The 17,058-nt window shown below is 44.2% G+C and overlaps 2 protein-coding genes across 3 annotated transcripts in view; one reads left to right on the top strand and one right to left on the bottom strand.

The window, feature by feature from the left end:
- FNTB (farnesyltransferase, CAAX box, beta) overlaps positions 1 to 17,058 on the bottom strand; it is a 90,468-nt gene that overhangs the window by 30,270 nt on the left and 43,140 nt on the right. Inside the window, exons 5-7 of the mRNA XM_011978323.1 lie at positions 10,020 to 10,166; positions 9,838 to 9,921; positions 4,822 to 4,908 (exon numbers count right to left, since the gene is read on the bottom strand). Of these exons, the coding sequence (XP_011833713.1) occupies positions 4,822 to 4,908; positions 9,838 to 9,921; positions 10,020 to 10,166 (318 nt within the window). The remainder of the gene's footprint in view (positions 1 to 4,821; positions 4,909 to 9,837; positions 9,922 to 10,019; positions 10,167 to 17,058) is intronic.
- MAX (MYC associated factor X) overlaps positions 1 to 17,058 on the top strand; it is a 109,511-nt gene that overhangs the window by 70,454 nt on the left and 21,999 nt on the right. The window lies entirely within an intron of this gene.

Here is a 17,058-nt window from a genome sequence, read left to right as displayed (position 1 = left end):
AAAAAAAAGGCCTGGCGTGGTGACTCACGCCTGTAATCTCAGCACTTTGGGAGGCCGAGGCAGGTGGATCACTTGAGGTCACGAGTTCGAGACTGGCCTGGCCAACATGGTAAAACCCTGTCTGTACTAAAAATACAAAAATTAGCTGGGCGTGGTGGTGGGCTTCTGTAATCCCAGCTATTCAGGAGGCTGAGGCAGGAGAATTGCTGGAACCCAGGAGGCAGAGGTTGCAGTGAGCCGAGATTACGCCATTGCACTCCAGCCTGGGTGACAACAGCAAGACTCCGTCTCAAAGAAAAAAAAAAAAGAACACACACAGAAAACACAAGAGAAGAAATTATCAAAGAAACACTATAATAAAGATTCTTGGTACTAAAGTATATGCCCTTCCAAATCGAGTATCAGCACAATGAATAAAAAATAATCCACGTCAAGATTCATCATCAAGTTTCCAAACAAGAATAAAGATTCCAGGCCAGCCGAGGTGGCTCATGTCTGTAATCCCAGTACTTTGGGAGGGTGAGAAGGGCAGATCACTTGAGGTCAGGAGTTTGAGACCAGCCTGGTCAATATGGCAAAACCCCGTCTCTACTAAAAATACGAAAATTAGCTGGGCATGGTGGCAGGCATCTGAGGTTGCAGTGAGCTAAGATTATGCCACTGCACTCCAGCCTGGGTGACAGAGCAAGATTCCATCACACACAAAAAAGAATAAAGATTCCAAGCCTCTACAGAAGGACAGGATGGGGATAGAGAAAGAGAGACAGAAGAAAAAAAAAACATACAGAGAATTAAGAATCACAATGGCACTGCCAGGTAGTACAGCACAGTGGAATCCACTTGACTTCTTTGTATTTCAGCTTAATACAAAATTGAAAGGCTGGGTGTGGTGGCTCACACCTGTAATCTCAGCACTTTGGGAGGCTGAGGCAGGTGGATTGCTTGAGCTCAGGGGTTTAAGACCAGCGTGGGCAACATGGAAAAACTCCATCTCTACTAAAAACACAAAAATTAGCCAGATGTGGTGGCATACACCTGCAGTCCTGGTTACTTGGAAAGCTGAGGCAGGAGGATCACTTGAACTCAGGAGGTCAAGGCTGCAGTGAGCCAAGATCACGCCACTGCACTCCAGCCTGGGTGACAAAGTGAGACCCTGTTTCAAAGAATAAATTAATTAAATTAAATTAATTAAATTCAGTATCCCACCACTTGACATATAAGGAAACTATGACACAGAACAGTGGAATAACTTGTACAAGCACAAAGCTAATCAGAAACGGCACACCTGTAATTCCAGCACTTTGGGGGGCTGAGGCAGAAAGACTGCTTGAAACCAGGAGTTCAAGACCAGCCTGGGCAACACAGAGTCTGTCTTTACAAGACATTTTAAAAATTAGCTAGGTGTTGTGGTGCACACCTGGGGTCTCTGCTACTCACGAGGCTGAGGTCGGAAGACTGCTTGGGCCCAGGAGGTCACGGCTGCAGTGAGCCGTGATTTTATCACTGCAATTCAGCCAGGGCAACAAAGCAAGACCCTGTCTTCAAAGAAAAAAAAAAAAAAAAAAAAAATGATCATTCTCCATATGGCCTAAGTAGCCTTAATAACAAGGGGCTTATTATTGAAAAAAAAAAAAAAAAAAAAAAAGCCAGGCGCAGTGGCTCATGCCTGTAATCCTTGAACTTTGGGAGGTCAAGGTGTGTGGATGGCCTGAGCCCAGAAGTTCAACCCCACCTGGGTAACACAGACAGACCCCATCTATACAATTTTTTTAAAAAACATTAGCTGGTTATGGTGGCACGTGCCTGTTGTTCCAGCTACTTGGGAGGTTGAGATGGGAGGATTGCTTGAGTCCAGGAGGTGGTGGCTGCAGCAAGCTGTGATCACGCCACTATACTCCAGCTTGTGCAACCGAGCAAGACTCTGTCTCAAAAAAAGGAAGGAAGGAAGGAAGGAAGGAAGGAAGGAAGGAAGGAAGGAAGGAAGGAAGGGAGGGGAGAGATGAAAGAGAGGAAGAAAGAAGGAAGAGAAGAGGAAAGAAAGGGCAAAACTGGAAGTCAAACCCAGGCTGTCTGAGTTCCGTGTCTAGGCCGTGCCTAACCAATCAACCCTCCTGCAAACGACAGCTGTACGCTGAACAAAATACAAAAAAACAGCTTCCTGAGGGCTCAGCTGACTGAAACAAGGCAGGCAAATTTTGGTGGAGTTTGAAACTTGGAACAGAGAACAGCACGAAGTTAGTCCCTCCCTTCCCCCACAACTTTTTCTCTCTGGTTTGCCCTCAGGATGGCAGCCGTAGCCCAGGGTGGTGGCAGCAGGCCAGGGGTCAGGGGTCAGGGGCGAGCAGCCAACACTCTAATGGGAAGCCAACCATCCTTCTGGCAGGAAGATGCAGGCTGCCAGAAACTGAGGATGAATCCAGAAACAGGAAAGTCAAAGAAGAAAAATCCCAAATTCTGCATTTAAACTCAGTTCAAGTTTCCGCATACGTGCTGGAGAAACAAAGCAACTTCCAAGCAAGAACCGAGCTCTGAGCTGCTGCAGGAGTGACAGTTTGCAGCTTGAGTCTGACCAAGTTGACTGCCTGCTAAACTGAAAACATCAACACCCTTCAGGGCAAACCACCAGAATCCACACCGTTCTGTTGTATGACACCTCCACCATCACATCACAATGTCCAGGACACAACACAACATCACGCGGCACAGGAAGACTCACGGAGCTGACATGCCAACTCTAGGACACACAGATGTGGAAATTCCCAGACAAGCAATTTAAAGCAGACATTATAATTACATACTTACCACAGCAAAGTGAAGAAAAATACACTCATAAAGAATAAAAAGATGGGAAATCTCAGCGGAGAAACACAAAATATAAAAGAGAACCAAACACAGGCAGTGCCTACTCTCCAGCTCTCAACTATATATAGCTACCTTACTATTGAGCATGACATAGTCCTCAATGAACTCTGGTTACTATTATCAGCCTTATTCACAATGACACTGGAAGCTAGAAGATAACGAAGCAATGCTTACAAAATTCAGAAAGAATACAGTTTATACCATTTCCAATTTAGAAATCTCTAACCAAATAATTAAGTGTGAGATTAGAACACAGATACATGCAAGATATTAAAATTTATCTCCCAGGTCCCCTTTGTTGGGATCTGTTGGAGTACAATGCTTCATGAAAATAACCAAGAAAAAGGAGGACAGGGACTTCAACAAAGGAGAGAAGCGAAGTGAATTTCATGCTGAAAGGAAGCTTCGGAAAGCCTGCTGTGCAACAAGCTGAGAGCAATCTGTCCAGACTGAAGCAGGAGGGCAGAGGGCTCCAAGAGGGGTGACTCAAAATGCACGCACGCACAGACAGGTTACCTGAAGGGTTTGACTACGTTTAGAGTAATTTTTTTATAGCTCTGACAGACAATTTGGGAAAGAATTCATAAGTACATTCATGATATATTCATTAACTCCAGGAAAATGAAACTCATACAAAAAAGGAAATATGATCTCAGCATATCATCTGGTGTCACTGTAAATTATATTTACATGGTAAGACATGCTACTTTGATAAAAACAAACATTTTTAAACTAAAACAGTATCTGAGCTTGGCTATCATTCCATCACAGTATACATGTGTCTACTATACCTTTTGCTTTTTTTTTTGAGACGGAGTCTTGCTCTGTCACCCAGGCTGGAGTGCAGTGGTGCTATCTCGGCTCACTGCAAGCTCCACCTCCCGGGTTCACGACATTCTCCTGCCTCAGCCTCCCGAGTAGCTGGAACTACAGGCACCCACCACCTCGCCCAGCTAATTTTTTGTATTTTTAGTAGAGACGGGGTTTCACCATGTTAGCCAGGATGGTCTCGATCTCCTGACCTCATGATCCGCCCGCCTTGGCCTCCCAAAGTGCTGGGATTACCGGCGTGAGCCACCACACCTGGCATGTTTTTAAATTATGAAATATTTGAAGCATCCAGGAAAGTACAGCAAATAAAATATAGAACATACATGTATCTAATACCTAGCTTAGAATTAGCCATATACACTTCAGGTCTTTATTGTTGTTAATGATTACAGCTGAAGTCTCCTATGCAGACTTATCTCATTTCCTTTGCTCTCCCCCCAGCAGGAATCACCATGCTAAATTTGGTGTTTATCTTTCGTATGCATGTTTTTATATTATTACCACATGATTCTTCTCAGAAACAGTACAGAATTCTCTTGCATGTTTCAAATTTTAAGTAAATGTGCTAATCTGTATGGTTTTTTGTATTTTTTTCTTTTCATTCTTTCAGCTCAACAGAGAGATTTTTCCGTATTGATCCATGTAACTCTAGTTCATTCACTTTGACAGTTACATTATATTCTGATGCAACTATACTACACTTACCATCTCGTGCTTATGAGCACTGAATCTGTGTCCAGCTTTTGGCTCTTATAAACAAGTCCTGTGCTCCTCTCTCCCATTCGTGTGTGCGAGGGTTTCTGTGGGAGTGGAATTACTGGGTCCTATGCGAGGGCACCTTTGATATATTGTCAAATTGCTCTAAAAACTGGTTAAATCAGTTCAGGCTCTCACTAATATTGTTTACCAAGGTTTGTTTTATCCTTGCCAATCTAAAATATAACATTAAAGAAAGTTTGGAAAAAAGAAGACATTTTAAGTACTTAAAAAAATCATTAGATAACTCTAATGGATCTCCTGTGATTTTGTATTCCCTTCCGAGTCCCTCTGCATTTTCTTTATTTTTCTGAAGTAGCGTCGTGACCGCCTGCTCTCCAAGAGGCCAGGAGAAACCCTAGTTTCTCTCACCTTGCTATCCACTCAGCAGTGCCCTCAAAGAGGTCTGGAGTGATGATGTTGGTCAGCGAGGCTACGGAGGCGGCACAGTATGCACTTCTGGAAAGACAGAAACAGGAAACACATTAAGCTCTACGGAAGAGCGAATGCGGCTCAGTGAACTCCGCGGGTGGACTGCTCGCCTTGCCTAGTAAGCTGTAATCACCTCCTGTCCTCACTCTTGGCACACGGTCAGTCCTCCTGGGTCTCCAACTGAGAGGTGTGACATTCTATTTGGATAGAGTTGCTCACGGCATGGCTTCAGTGAAAGAACATGACATTCTATTCTCCCTACCTCCACATGGTCCAATCTACATCAGAGGAAATAACAGCCATATCAATTCATGTCAAAAGTGGATTCAGCCCTTCTTTCAAAGACCTATAATGGTTGCCATAAATCTATGGTATCATTCAGGTACTTCTGATATCATTCATTTGGATGTTAGTACTGTTTCAGATCCAGGATTTCTGTTTACAGCCTTGACATGTTAAAGATTAACTATACTTTTACTGCAACAGATAAACTGCAAAACAGGCCACCAAATTGTAATATACCAAACAAGGATAGGAATAGGTGAGTCCACTCAAATACAGTCCTTAACCCTCTAGAGGGAGAAAAGAGGCTTGATTTCAAACTTCTCACCAGTACACACACAGACACACACGTTAAATGAAAAAGGCACATGTCTATATTTTTTGTTTTGCTTTTGTTTTGCTTTTTATTGAGACAGGGCCTCACTCTGTCGCCCAGGCTGCAGTGCAGTGGTATGATCTCAGCTCATTGAAACCTCTGCCTCCCGGGTTCAAGCAATTCTCCTGTATCAGCCTCCCAAGTAGTTGGGATTACAGGCGCATGCCACCATGCATGGCTTACTTTTGTACTTTTAGTGGAGATGGTGTTTCGCCATGTTGGCTAGGCTGGTTTCAAATTCCCGACCTCAAGCAATCCGCCTGCCTCGGCCTCCCAAAGTGCTGGGATTTACAGGCGTAAGCCACTGCGCCCGGGCTATTTTTTTTTTAAAAAATTATTAGGCTGGGCATGGTGGCTTACGCCTGTAATTCCAGTACTTTGGGAGGCCGAGGCAGGTGGATCACGACGCCAGGAGTTCAAGACCAACCTGACCAATATTGTGAAACCCCATCTCCACTAAAAATGCAAAAATTAGCTGGACATGGTGGCACACGCCTGTAGTCCCAGCTACTCGGGAGGCTGACATAGGGGAATCACTTGAACCTGGGAGGTGGGGGTTGCAGTGAGCCAAGATAGTGCCACTGCACTCCAGCCTGGGCGACAAAGCGAGACTCTGTCTCAAAAAACCCAAAGCAGAGGCGGAGCTTGCAGTAAGCCAAGATCGCACCACTGTACTCCAGCCTGGGCAACAGAGCAAGACTCTGTCTAAAAAAAAAAAAAAAACCCAAAACAAACAAAAAAAAATCATTATACTTGATTTGGGATCATTCTTGCTATTCCATCCTCCCAGCCCTAATTCTTCTTGGGGCACATTTTATTTCAGCTTCTCCCTCTGTCATGGAATACACACATAGACTGCCTTTCCTTCCCCTCTATGGCTTTTTCAAATACCCAGCACGGGGAAGACAAAAATCATTGGTTTGCATTCTGCTCAAAAATCCTTCTCCTGGCCAGGTGTGGTAGCTCACGCCTGTAATCCCAGCACTTTGGGAGGCTAAGGCAGGTGGATTATTTGAGGTCAAGAGTTCGACATCAGCCTGGCCAACATGGTGAGACCTCGTCTCTACAAAAAATACAAAAATTAGCTGGGCATGGTGGCACACGCCTGTAATCCCAGCTACTTGGGAGACTGAAGCAGGAGAATCGTTTGAACCCGAGACAGGGGTTGCAGTGAGCCAAGATCCCACCACTGCACTCCTGCCTGGGCAACAGAAAGAAACTCCATCTTAAAACAAAACAAACAAACAAAAATTCTTTTCCTAAGGGCTCCTAAAAAACATAAAAGAAGGGCCTAGTTTCCATATCTTTTTTTTTTTTTTTTAAGATAGGATCTCGCTTTGTTGCCTAGGCTGCAGTACAGTGGCGCTATCATGGCTTATTGCAACCTCAAACTCCTGGGCTCAACTGATCTTGCCTCACCCTCCTAAGCAGCTGGGGCTACAGATGTATGCCACCACACCTGGCTAAGTTTTTAAAAGTGTTTTGTAGAGACAGGGTCTTGCTATGTTGCCCAGGTTGGTCTTGAACTCCTGGCCTCAAGTGATTCTCTCATCTTAGCCTCTCAAAATGTTGAGATTACAGACATGAGCCACCACGCTCGGCCCTGGTTTCCATCTTACTCCTTATAGACATAACATGAAGCCAAATTTACTGAGGTATTCCAAAGAAGTCTCTGCGGAAGCTGCATGCATTATGATCCTACTAGCATTTTTAGCAGCCAAAGGCACAGTGGAGGTTTAGTTCTACCAGCAGGCATTGGGAGCACACAAGAGTCACAAGTGCCAATGCCAAATGTGATCATCTACCATCAGCTAATTTAGAAGATCTGATCTAATTTCCTTGCAGTCGTGGGCCTCTTAGAGAGGCTCAAATGCATTTGCTCTTGAATCCTATTGTGACTTGTTAGGTAGGAGGCAACCTATAATACAGTTTGCCTCTCACCAGTGAGGTCTAAGACGTGATGACAGCAGACACGAGTTCCAGGTCTCACACTGAGACAGGGAAGAAACATAATACAACCTTTTCATGTATTTCTACCCCTTTCCCTCCATCCAGTCATTGCAGCTCTCAAATTTGAATTTGTCCACTAACTTTCCATCCTTGCTGCCATCACCCAAATCCAAGCCTTCTTCGACCTGGATCAGTCACCCTGCTCTCCCTCCCTCCAGCCCTGAAACCAGAGGGCTTTTATTGGAATACTACAATTCATCACTGCAATTAGGAAACATCTAAGAAAATACAAATCAGATCACATCACTAAACTCCAGACTCCATAGGAGATTTCAGGGCCTCTGTGGCCTGTTTCCAGCCTGTCCCTCCAGCTCCACTGCTCCCCTGCCCACCAGGCCATCTACACTTCAACACTGAACTTGTCCTTTCTTGAACAACACATGCTCTCTCACCAAACTTCTGCAAATGCTAGATCCCTGCCTCCACCTTATCCTCACAGAATGCTCCAGATTATATAACCTAGATTAGGAGGTCAGGAATAATGACTCCTGCCTTTCTTAAGAACTGAGAAAAAATGGTGCTTGCTATGAGTTCACTGAGATTTGATTTTTTACAATACACTGGAGCTATAGACCCTTGAGTAGGCTCATCTCTGAAACTATCAGCAGTGTAACAGAGCAGAAAGCTCATCCAGAGACTGCTGTCTATCCCAGAAGGGCAGCAAGCTAGTCTCCAGATGTCAAACTCTCCCCTGTCACTGCTGCTTCTCTCAAAGTCAAATCCATCCAAACAAGCACTCCTGAGGACTGGCTGATGCTTCTAGGCAAAAGACAATTAAAGAAACGCCAAGTGAAAAATGATGGAATCGGGGTACTAGAAACCAGGCAAACCAAGGAAAACAGATGCAATCTACAAGCTTTTCTCCATTATTCATATCTTTAATCCTTTATGTAAATAGAAAGCATGGGCACGAACGGCAGAGCATCACCCAAAGTGCAAAGGTCAGGGAAGAATATGGCTCCAGTGCTCAGCAGAGGAACCAATCTGTCTTACTGGAGAAGTTTCCTAGCATTTATCTAGAACATATACATAAAGAACATGGAGGGGGCCACTGGTGCTAGAATGAATAAGACAGCAAATAATCATAGCTGCAAAAGGTATATGATAAAATACCAAACGGATCTTGCTATGATTTGTTTGCTTTTGCCTAATAATCTTAGTTATGTTTTTAAAAGCTATGTTTCAAGATTGTGCATATTTGGGGGGAATAGCAACAGAACAGGAATGAAAATGTAGTGAACACAAGGGAAAAAACTTCTTTTAACATTTTCCTTAAGAAGAATCAACACATACTGATTTACCTCAGTAGTTCTACTGGCTTCACTGGTATATACAGATCCTAATCTAATTTTTTGATTGGATTAGACAAGTTAGAGACAGAAGAACATCTTGAACTAAAGGCCTTTGCAGCCTGATTACCTGCTATTATCTGTAATGTATTTTATGCTCCAAAATGTTCGTGCTTTTTCCTCCCCTATACTTTCAAACCAATGGTTAAGCCAGATGCTTAAGCCAGAGTATTAATCAACTTGTGCAGAAGCAAACCCATTTACACATAGGCAGTAAGACAGCTTTGCTATAGAAACCTCACAAAATGTATTTCTCAACTAAATAATAAGAAAATGGCATAAAATCTCAATGAGCCACTGCCTTAGAGAAATGGCTTATTCAATGAATTCCCTGTATGCCTCATAAGTAATCTGCCAGGTGAGGAAGCAACTTGCTCGGTACATCAGACACTTATGGAGGAAAATAATAATTTCAAGCTAACTGGCATCAATTAGTTAATGTGATTTTATTGCACTGCACTCTCCTGGTCCACAAGGCTCTCTGCACCTCCCAGAAAAACTCTCATGTGCCTCAGGAGGACCTCAGGGGTTAGACATTCTCATGATTTCATCAAACTCACTCAGAAGGTATTTACTGAGGCCCTGCTGGGCTTTCTCCTCCCTTCCTATCTCAGAGAGGTGAAGGAATACATTACACCATACAGTCATTTATATTGTGGTATATCATTTTATACCAAACGTATTTTTAATTTCTAAAACAAAAGCATTTGTTTCTGTCTTATATTTTCACATTTACATAAAATAAGTCAAGTGATCATGACACCTGAGGACATCTGCATCACATCTGAATGATTCTGATGTGTCACTGACATGTCATCCTATGTGTCATTCTGGGACAAAGCGGCAGCTTCCCCATGATGTTCCTTAGGCTTGGCGTCTCTAATGGCAGATGAGCTCTAGAGTCAACCGATGTGGCAGCCTGTGCAAAACCCCACTCACCTCACATCCACCTCACCTCCGACATGCATGAGAAAGGAGCCGTCAGGTTGCTTCAGGGAGTACAAATACTGAAGAAGCTTCTCTCTGAGAAACAGGGAAAGAGGCAAGAGAGGCAACAGTCAGTGCGTGTCAGCAGGTAGGGAACTCCTCTGTGTTTCTGTCACTGCTGGCTTTCGCTGTACCTGTTAATGACGTCATAGGCCTCCTCGGTGCCAATGATGCACAATGCATTGACTGCTGCATATGTGGGTGCAAGGTGTGGATACTGACCGGGGCCTCCTCCAAAGCCACCTTCTGGGCTCTGACACAGCTCCAGGAACTGACACACACTAGGTACACAGCCAAAGGGCAAAAACAAAGTCAGAGAGCATTCATGTCAAAACACCAAATTCCCACTAGATTCCATGCTTTTCCAATGATCCCCCCCCGCCTCGAAAGTGGGGGGGAACCTCTCCTCCCACCTGTTGAATATAACCTCTCCCCAAAAGGCTTACTTCTCTCCCCAGCTATCATCATTTCTGTCTGCCCTCCTCTGAGTTTCATACTTAAGCGCTTGCCTGGTCATGAAGCAGGGAACACAAGGCTGGGAAGAAACTGACTTTCGTAGCTATGGGGTAAAAGTCTCCTGTGCTTCCCACATAAGCCTTTCCCAGAGTTTCCACTCAACTCACTGCCCTGGACCTGTGGTACCAGCCTCCTCCTCCTTGCCTTTGGGAGCCTCCCAGCCTTTGAATTTTGCCAAAACATGGTGCTCAACTGCTTCTTTCCACACCAACCATCCTAGCATCACCTCGGCCTATCATGAACACGTAAAGAGAGGTCTTCTCACTCCCACTGCCACCTTAGCCTCTGGGGGCCACTGATTCCTACTCCACCAGTAGGAAGCAAGTTTGTTTGTTTTTTTCTGCAGTGCAGTGGCGTAATCTCAGCTCATTGCAGCATCTGCCTCCCAGGTTCAAGGGATTCTTTTGCCTCACCCTTCCAAGTAGCTGGGATTACAGGCGTGCACCATCATGCCCAGCCAATTTTTTGTACTTTCAGTAGAGATGAGGTTTCAACATGTTGGCCAGGTTGGTCTTGAACTACCTGGCCTCAAGTGATCTGCCCGCTGCAGCCTCTGAAAGTGCTGGGATTAAAGGCGTGAGCCACTGCATCCGGCCGAAAAACACATTTTTAATGGAGCCTGCCTCCATGGCTGGGAGAATAGAAGAGAGGCAGGCTGCTCTCATGCTCACCTTAATTGTGGTAAACGTAAGAGGAGCCGCACTGACTCGCCATGAGAATGCCTCCCAGTTTGTGGGTTCTTAGAGAATTCTCCACACTAATTCAAACAGGCTCCCACTCCCTCACTGAGGGGAGCTGTTTTCTGAGGGTTTGCCTCCAAGCCTGGCATCAGGCTGCCCAGAAGTTACAGTCTTGCTTTAGGTGAAATTCAGAGAGCCCAATCATCAGCCCAGGGTCTTCCGAAGTGCACCAGAAAGGGTGCCTCAGGAAAGCCCTGGTTATCAAGCTGTTTCTCCACAGCTCAGCAGGGTCACAGCCTTCCTGCCAGGAGAAACCTCCATTTAGAACAAGCAAACTGTCTTTGCAGTGTTCATGGGGCCTTCTTTCCTGGGCGCTTTCACCTCATTCTTTCCTTGCTACTGCTGCCAGAAAGACTACATAGCCTACTCTCCAGGAAGACACAAGTTTATGACTGTTTGCCAACATCACATTTAATTACTTTCGATTTCAGACTTTCCATTATCTGGGCAGGGAAAGCAAAAGCAAATACTGCTGCCTTGCTCTGTGAGTTCTGAAACATCATGGGTTACAATAACGCACACTTCTTCTTGCACCTAAAATTTTACTGTAGAAAACACAAGGATTGAAACTGAAGTTGAAGACAATTACGTGGCACTATGCTTTTTTTTTTTTCTTTTTTTTGAGAGAAGGTCTTACTCTGTCGGCCAGGCTGCAGGACAGCAGCATAATCATGGCTCACTGCAGCCTCGACCTCCCCAGACTCAAGCTATCCTCCCACCTCAGCCTCCCAAGTAGCTGAAATTACAGGCATGTGCCACCACGCCTGGCTAATTTTTGTATTTTTTATAAAGATGGGGTTTCACCATGTTGCCCAAGCTAGTCTTGAACTCCTGGGCTCAAGCAATCCTCCCACCTTGGACTCCCAAAGTGCTGGGATCACAGCCTTGAGCCAGCGTGCCCAGCATGTGACACATTTTTAATGACAATTAATTTCTATAGAGAACTTTAATTTGTTCCTACTTTCCAAATCGTCATCAACTCTTATGACATTTCCCAGAAACTAATAGTTAATAAGCTCATGCCCTAACAAAGGCTGGCCACACTAGCATACCAAAAGGTTTCTGTACCACAAAAACAAAAGGTTTTAGCTGATACAAAACTTAACAGCACATTTTTTAAAAGAAAGAAAGTGAGTCACCTGGTTATACACTCCCTTTCCCAGCTCCTAAGATAGAATCATGCTGAACGCAACACTACTGATCCTAAAGCCTCGAATTAGTTAGGATCTGAATGTACTAGACACCTTGATACCATCCCTCCATGCCAACCTCCCTCAGCTGACATGCTGCATCTGACTGTCTGGGGCTGTGCTAGAGAACTGGAAGTTGGGCTTCTCTTGATCTCAGACACTTCCGTATTACAGAACATTCTGATCCCAAGGCTTTCCAACTTGCACTTTAAGGCACTGGCAAGTTGACCATGAACTACCAGCTGTCATTAACAGACTTCTTAGCAATTCTGAAGACCAAAATGTTAATGATACTTCTATCCACTAAAAAAAAAAAAAAAAAAAAAAGGAGCCAGGCATAGTGGCTGGCGCCTGTAATTCCAGCACTTTGGGAGGCCAAGGCGGAGGACTGCTTGAAGCCAGTAGTTCAAGACCAGCTTGGGCAACACAGTGAGACCCCAGCTCTACAAAAAAAATTTTTTTTCCCCACAAATGTAGGGGGAGAAAAACATATCATAGAGACAAGAAGTTCACCAACAAATAAAAATTACAAGCAAAAAACATTGTACAAACACCAAGTGGCATGTTTTGTGAAAAACAAGTATTCACAAAATCATTCATTTAGAATATGACTGAAAGCTGTAATACATCAATTTTCTTTAACGTCAGCAAGGCATTTCATTCTAGCTTACATGCCAATTACCAACAAAGTGGGAAACTATATTCTACATCACAGATTTTCAAACCCAATATGTGTGCATCAGAATCTGTAGAAAGCTAATAAAGAATACAGAGACCCAGTCTTGCTGAAGTGGAAAAGATCTTGGGCCTCTGTATTTTTACCAAATTTCCAGGTGATTCAGATACATGCAAAGCTTGAGCCATCACTAACTAGTCCTTGCTACACAACTAAAATTACTTGGGGGGTGTTTTAAAAATCGCAACACCCAAGCCACACCTAATTCCAATTAAACCAGAATCACCATGGGTGGGACCCAGGTGGCAGTATTTTTTTAAAACTCCCCATGTGATTCCACTGTTCAGCCAGGTATCAGTGCTTCTCAAACTTGAGTTACATAGAAATTACCTGTGGAGCTTGCTAAACTGCAGCTCTAATTCAGTAGAAATAGATGGGTCTGACAGTCTTTTTTTTTTTTTTTTTTTTTTAAGGAGATGGAGTCTCGCTCTGTTGCCCAGGCTGGAGTGCAGTGGGTGGGCGATCTCCGCTCACTGCAAGCTCCGCCTCCTGGGTTCAAGCGATTCTCCTGTCTCAGCCTCCTGAGTAGCTGGGACTACAGGCGCACACCGCCACGCCCGGCTAGTTTTTGTATTTTTTAGTAGTCAGGGTTTCACCATGTTGCCCAGGCTGGTCTCAAACTCCTGAGCTCAATCTGCCTGCCTTGGCCTCCCAAAGTGCTAGGATTACAGGCGTGAGCCACCATGCCCGGCTGAGAGTCCTCATTTCTAATATGTTCCCAGGTGACAGCAATGCTCCTGGTCTGGGGACCCCATTTTAAGTAGCAATGAGATACATCTGTGCTGTCCAATGGGCAGCCGCTAGCCACATGAGGCAATTTAAATTTTCAATTAATTAAAATAGAAAAGTCAGCTCTTCAGTCACATAAGCCACATTTCAAGTACTCAACAGCTACCTGTGGCTAGTGGCCAATATAGAACATGTGTAGACATTTATAGACATCTACAGACATTTACAGAATATAGAACATTTTCATTATCACAGAAAGTTCTATGGGATACACCACTCTATCATTCCATCATTAAAGAGTGTGTAAATCTTGTAAGAGGGTCAAGTTCAAAGCAGGGATATGAGCGATTGCCTCTCAGCCTTATAAGGAGTTTACTGGGACTCTTAGGTGATGGCTGAGGACTGATCTTAAGTGATTGATTCTGGCCAGGCGTGGTGGCTCATGCCTGTAATCCCAGCACTTTGGCTGAGGTGAGGGGATCACTTGAGCTCAGGAGTTCAAGGCCAGCCTGGGCAATATGGCAAAACCCCATCTCTACAAAAAATATAAAAATTAGCCAGGCATGTTGGCACACACCTGTAGTCCCAGCTACTCAGGAGGCTGAGGTGGGAGGATCACTTGAGCTTGTGGAGGTCCAGGTTGCAGTGAGCTATGATTGTGCCACAGAACTCCAGCCCAGACAACAGAGTGAGACCCTGTCTCAATCAATCATTCAATCACAATCAATGTTGATTCTAAACATTGTCATCAGTTTGGATGAAGGATTCAAAGGCATGTACAGAAACCAGTAAGAATAAAACAAATGAAATAGGTAAAAATAGCAAAAATTATGCTTAGAGATGGCAGGGGTGGGGAATGGGTAAGGCACCTGAATACAAGATGGGAAATGACTAGGAACATAGCAGGAAAAGACCAGTGATAAGGGTCCACGAGTTGTGAAGAACAATAAAAATGCTTGTTAAAAGCATCATAGGCCAGGTGCGGTGGCTCACGCCTGTAACCCCAGCACTTTGGGAGGCCGAGGCAGGCGGATCATGAGGTCAGGAGATCGAGACTATCCTAGCTAACACGGTGAAACCCCTTCTCTACTAAAAATACAAAAAATTAGCTGGGTGTGGTGGTGGGCGCCTGTAGTCCCAGCTACTCAGGAGGCTGAGGCAGAAGAATGGCGTGAACCTTGGAGGTGGAGCTTGCAGTGAGCCAAGATCGCACCACTGCACTCCAGCCTAGGGGACACAGTGAGACTCCATCTCAAAAAAAATTAAAATTAAAATTAAAAATAAAAATAAAATAAAATTTAGAAAAAGCATCATAAACACAGTATTAGTCAGAACTGTATCTGGCTCTAGCCTCCATTTTCCACCTCATAGGGAATTCACATTAGAGTTGTAAAAATGACTAAATTTTTTTTTCAAGTATTTGGCTGGGTGTGGTGGCTCGTGCCTGTAATGCCGTGACTTTGGGAGGCCAAGGCAGGAGGATTACTTAAGGCCAAGAGTTTAAGACCAGCTTAGGCAATACAGCAAGACCTTATCTCTATTTTTAAAATAAAATAAAAAGCTTAATATTACAGACAATCACAATGAGAAAGCTACCCAGCAAAATACCTCAAATATACAAAGGATAATTACATAAACATTCTAGTAGGCAAAAACTGAGACTAATCTGTAGCAAGAAGTATTTAGGTTACATAAAAAACTTCAGCACTAGAATAGGCTATCATGGACAGACTGAAGGCCTAGGATAAGTTATGAAGATTATAGCTATGTTCTGCACAATTGGCAAGGTTTAAAGAAAAAAAAACAAAAAACAGAAAAAAAGATTACAGCTTTGGAAATAGGAACAGTCATCCATGGGCAGAACAGCTTAGGAGGAGATGTAAATGCAAGATGCATGAGCTGGCATCACATCAAGCTTGTTCTCGTACTAACTGTAAAACAGCGTCAGCTTGATACAGTGAAGAGGAAATCTCCTTCCCTAGGTAGAGTATGACAACGGACAGGTGAAGACAGGCAGCATCTCTTGTTGATTCCGGGTGGCCTGTGCTGCCCACAGAGTCAGACATGTTATTTGACTCTTCGTCAAGCACTAGCAAGTCTCTGGATGGCTGCTGTTCTGGAAGAACCATCAGGTCAAAAGTTGGCTACTGTAGGCCAGGCGCAATGGCTCACGCCTATGATCCTAGCACTTTGGGAGGCTGACGTGGGCAGATCGCTTAAGGCCAGGAGTTTGAGACCAGCCTGGCCAACATGGTGAAACTCCATCTCTACTAAAAATACAAAAATTAGCCAGGCATGGTGGCACGCGCCTGTAGTCCCAGCTGCTTGGGAGGCTGAAGCACGAGAATCACTTGAACCTGGAAGGCGGACGTTGCAGTGAGCTGAGATTGCACCAGTGCACTCCAGCCTGGGGGACACAGCAAGACTCTGACTCAAAGAAAAAGAAAGTTGGCTATTTTAGAGTAGAGTTTCTCAACTGTTGACATTTGGGGCTCAAATTCTTTGGTGCAGGGACTGTCCTGTAGAGGATATTTAGCAGCACCCCTGACCTGCACTCACCAGGTGCCAACAGCACCTGGTCAGGAAAAATGCCCAGGAGACAAAGGCCTAGATATGGTGTCCTCACTGAAAGGTGCAGAAACATACAAACTACACTTAAAAATTAAAAGGAAAAATATTTAAGAGGCTACTCCAGGGACAAGGTACTAATAACCTTTGAAACGGAAAGGATAAAACACTGAAATCGCAAAATTTGAATTTACCTTTGGAAAAATCTTACGAGCTGAAATATCCTAAAATGGTTTTTAAGTTAAAGGCAATTTTTAAATCTTACAGAAGCTAAAAACAACAGTGCGATGGTCTCCCTGTGATTTTTATTTTGCTCTGTTTCACTGAAGCTGCTTTCGGTAACAAAGAATGGGATTCTCATTAGAAGATGCTTCCTTCAGTGCCAAAACTATTAAGCAAAGCAAATGTACTTAGTCTAGTTTCAAAATATTAATTCATTTTAGGTAAACACATATAAATGTGTGCACATAACCTCTTAAAATAGGCAAGCTAGGCCGCGTGCAGTGGCTCACATCTGTAATCCCAACATTTTGGGAAGCTGAAGCGGGTGGATCACCTGACGTCAGGAGTTCAAGACCAGCCTGGCCAACATGTTGAAACCCTGCTTTACCAAATACAAAAATTAGCTGGGCGTGGTGGCGCACCCCTGTAATCCTAGCTACTCGGGAAGCTGAGGCAGGAGAATCACTTGAAC

Source organism: Mandrillus leucophaeus, unplaced genomic scaffold (genome assembly GCF_000951045.1).
Source record: "Mandrillus leucophaeus isolate KB7577 unplaced genomic scaffold, Mleu.le_1.0 Scaffold192, whole genome shotgun sequence".
Taxonomy (NCBI): Eukaryota; Metazoa; Chordata; class Mammalia; order Primates; family Cercopithecidae; genus Mandrillus; species Mandrillus leucophaeus.
The sequence above is the reverse complement of the archived record's forward strand: the minus strand, read 5'-3'. Positions and strand labels throughout refer to the sequence as shown.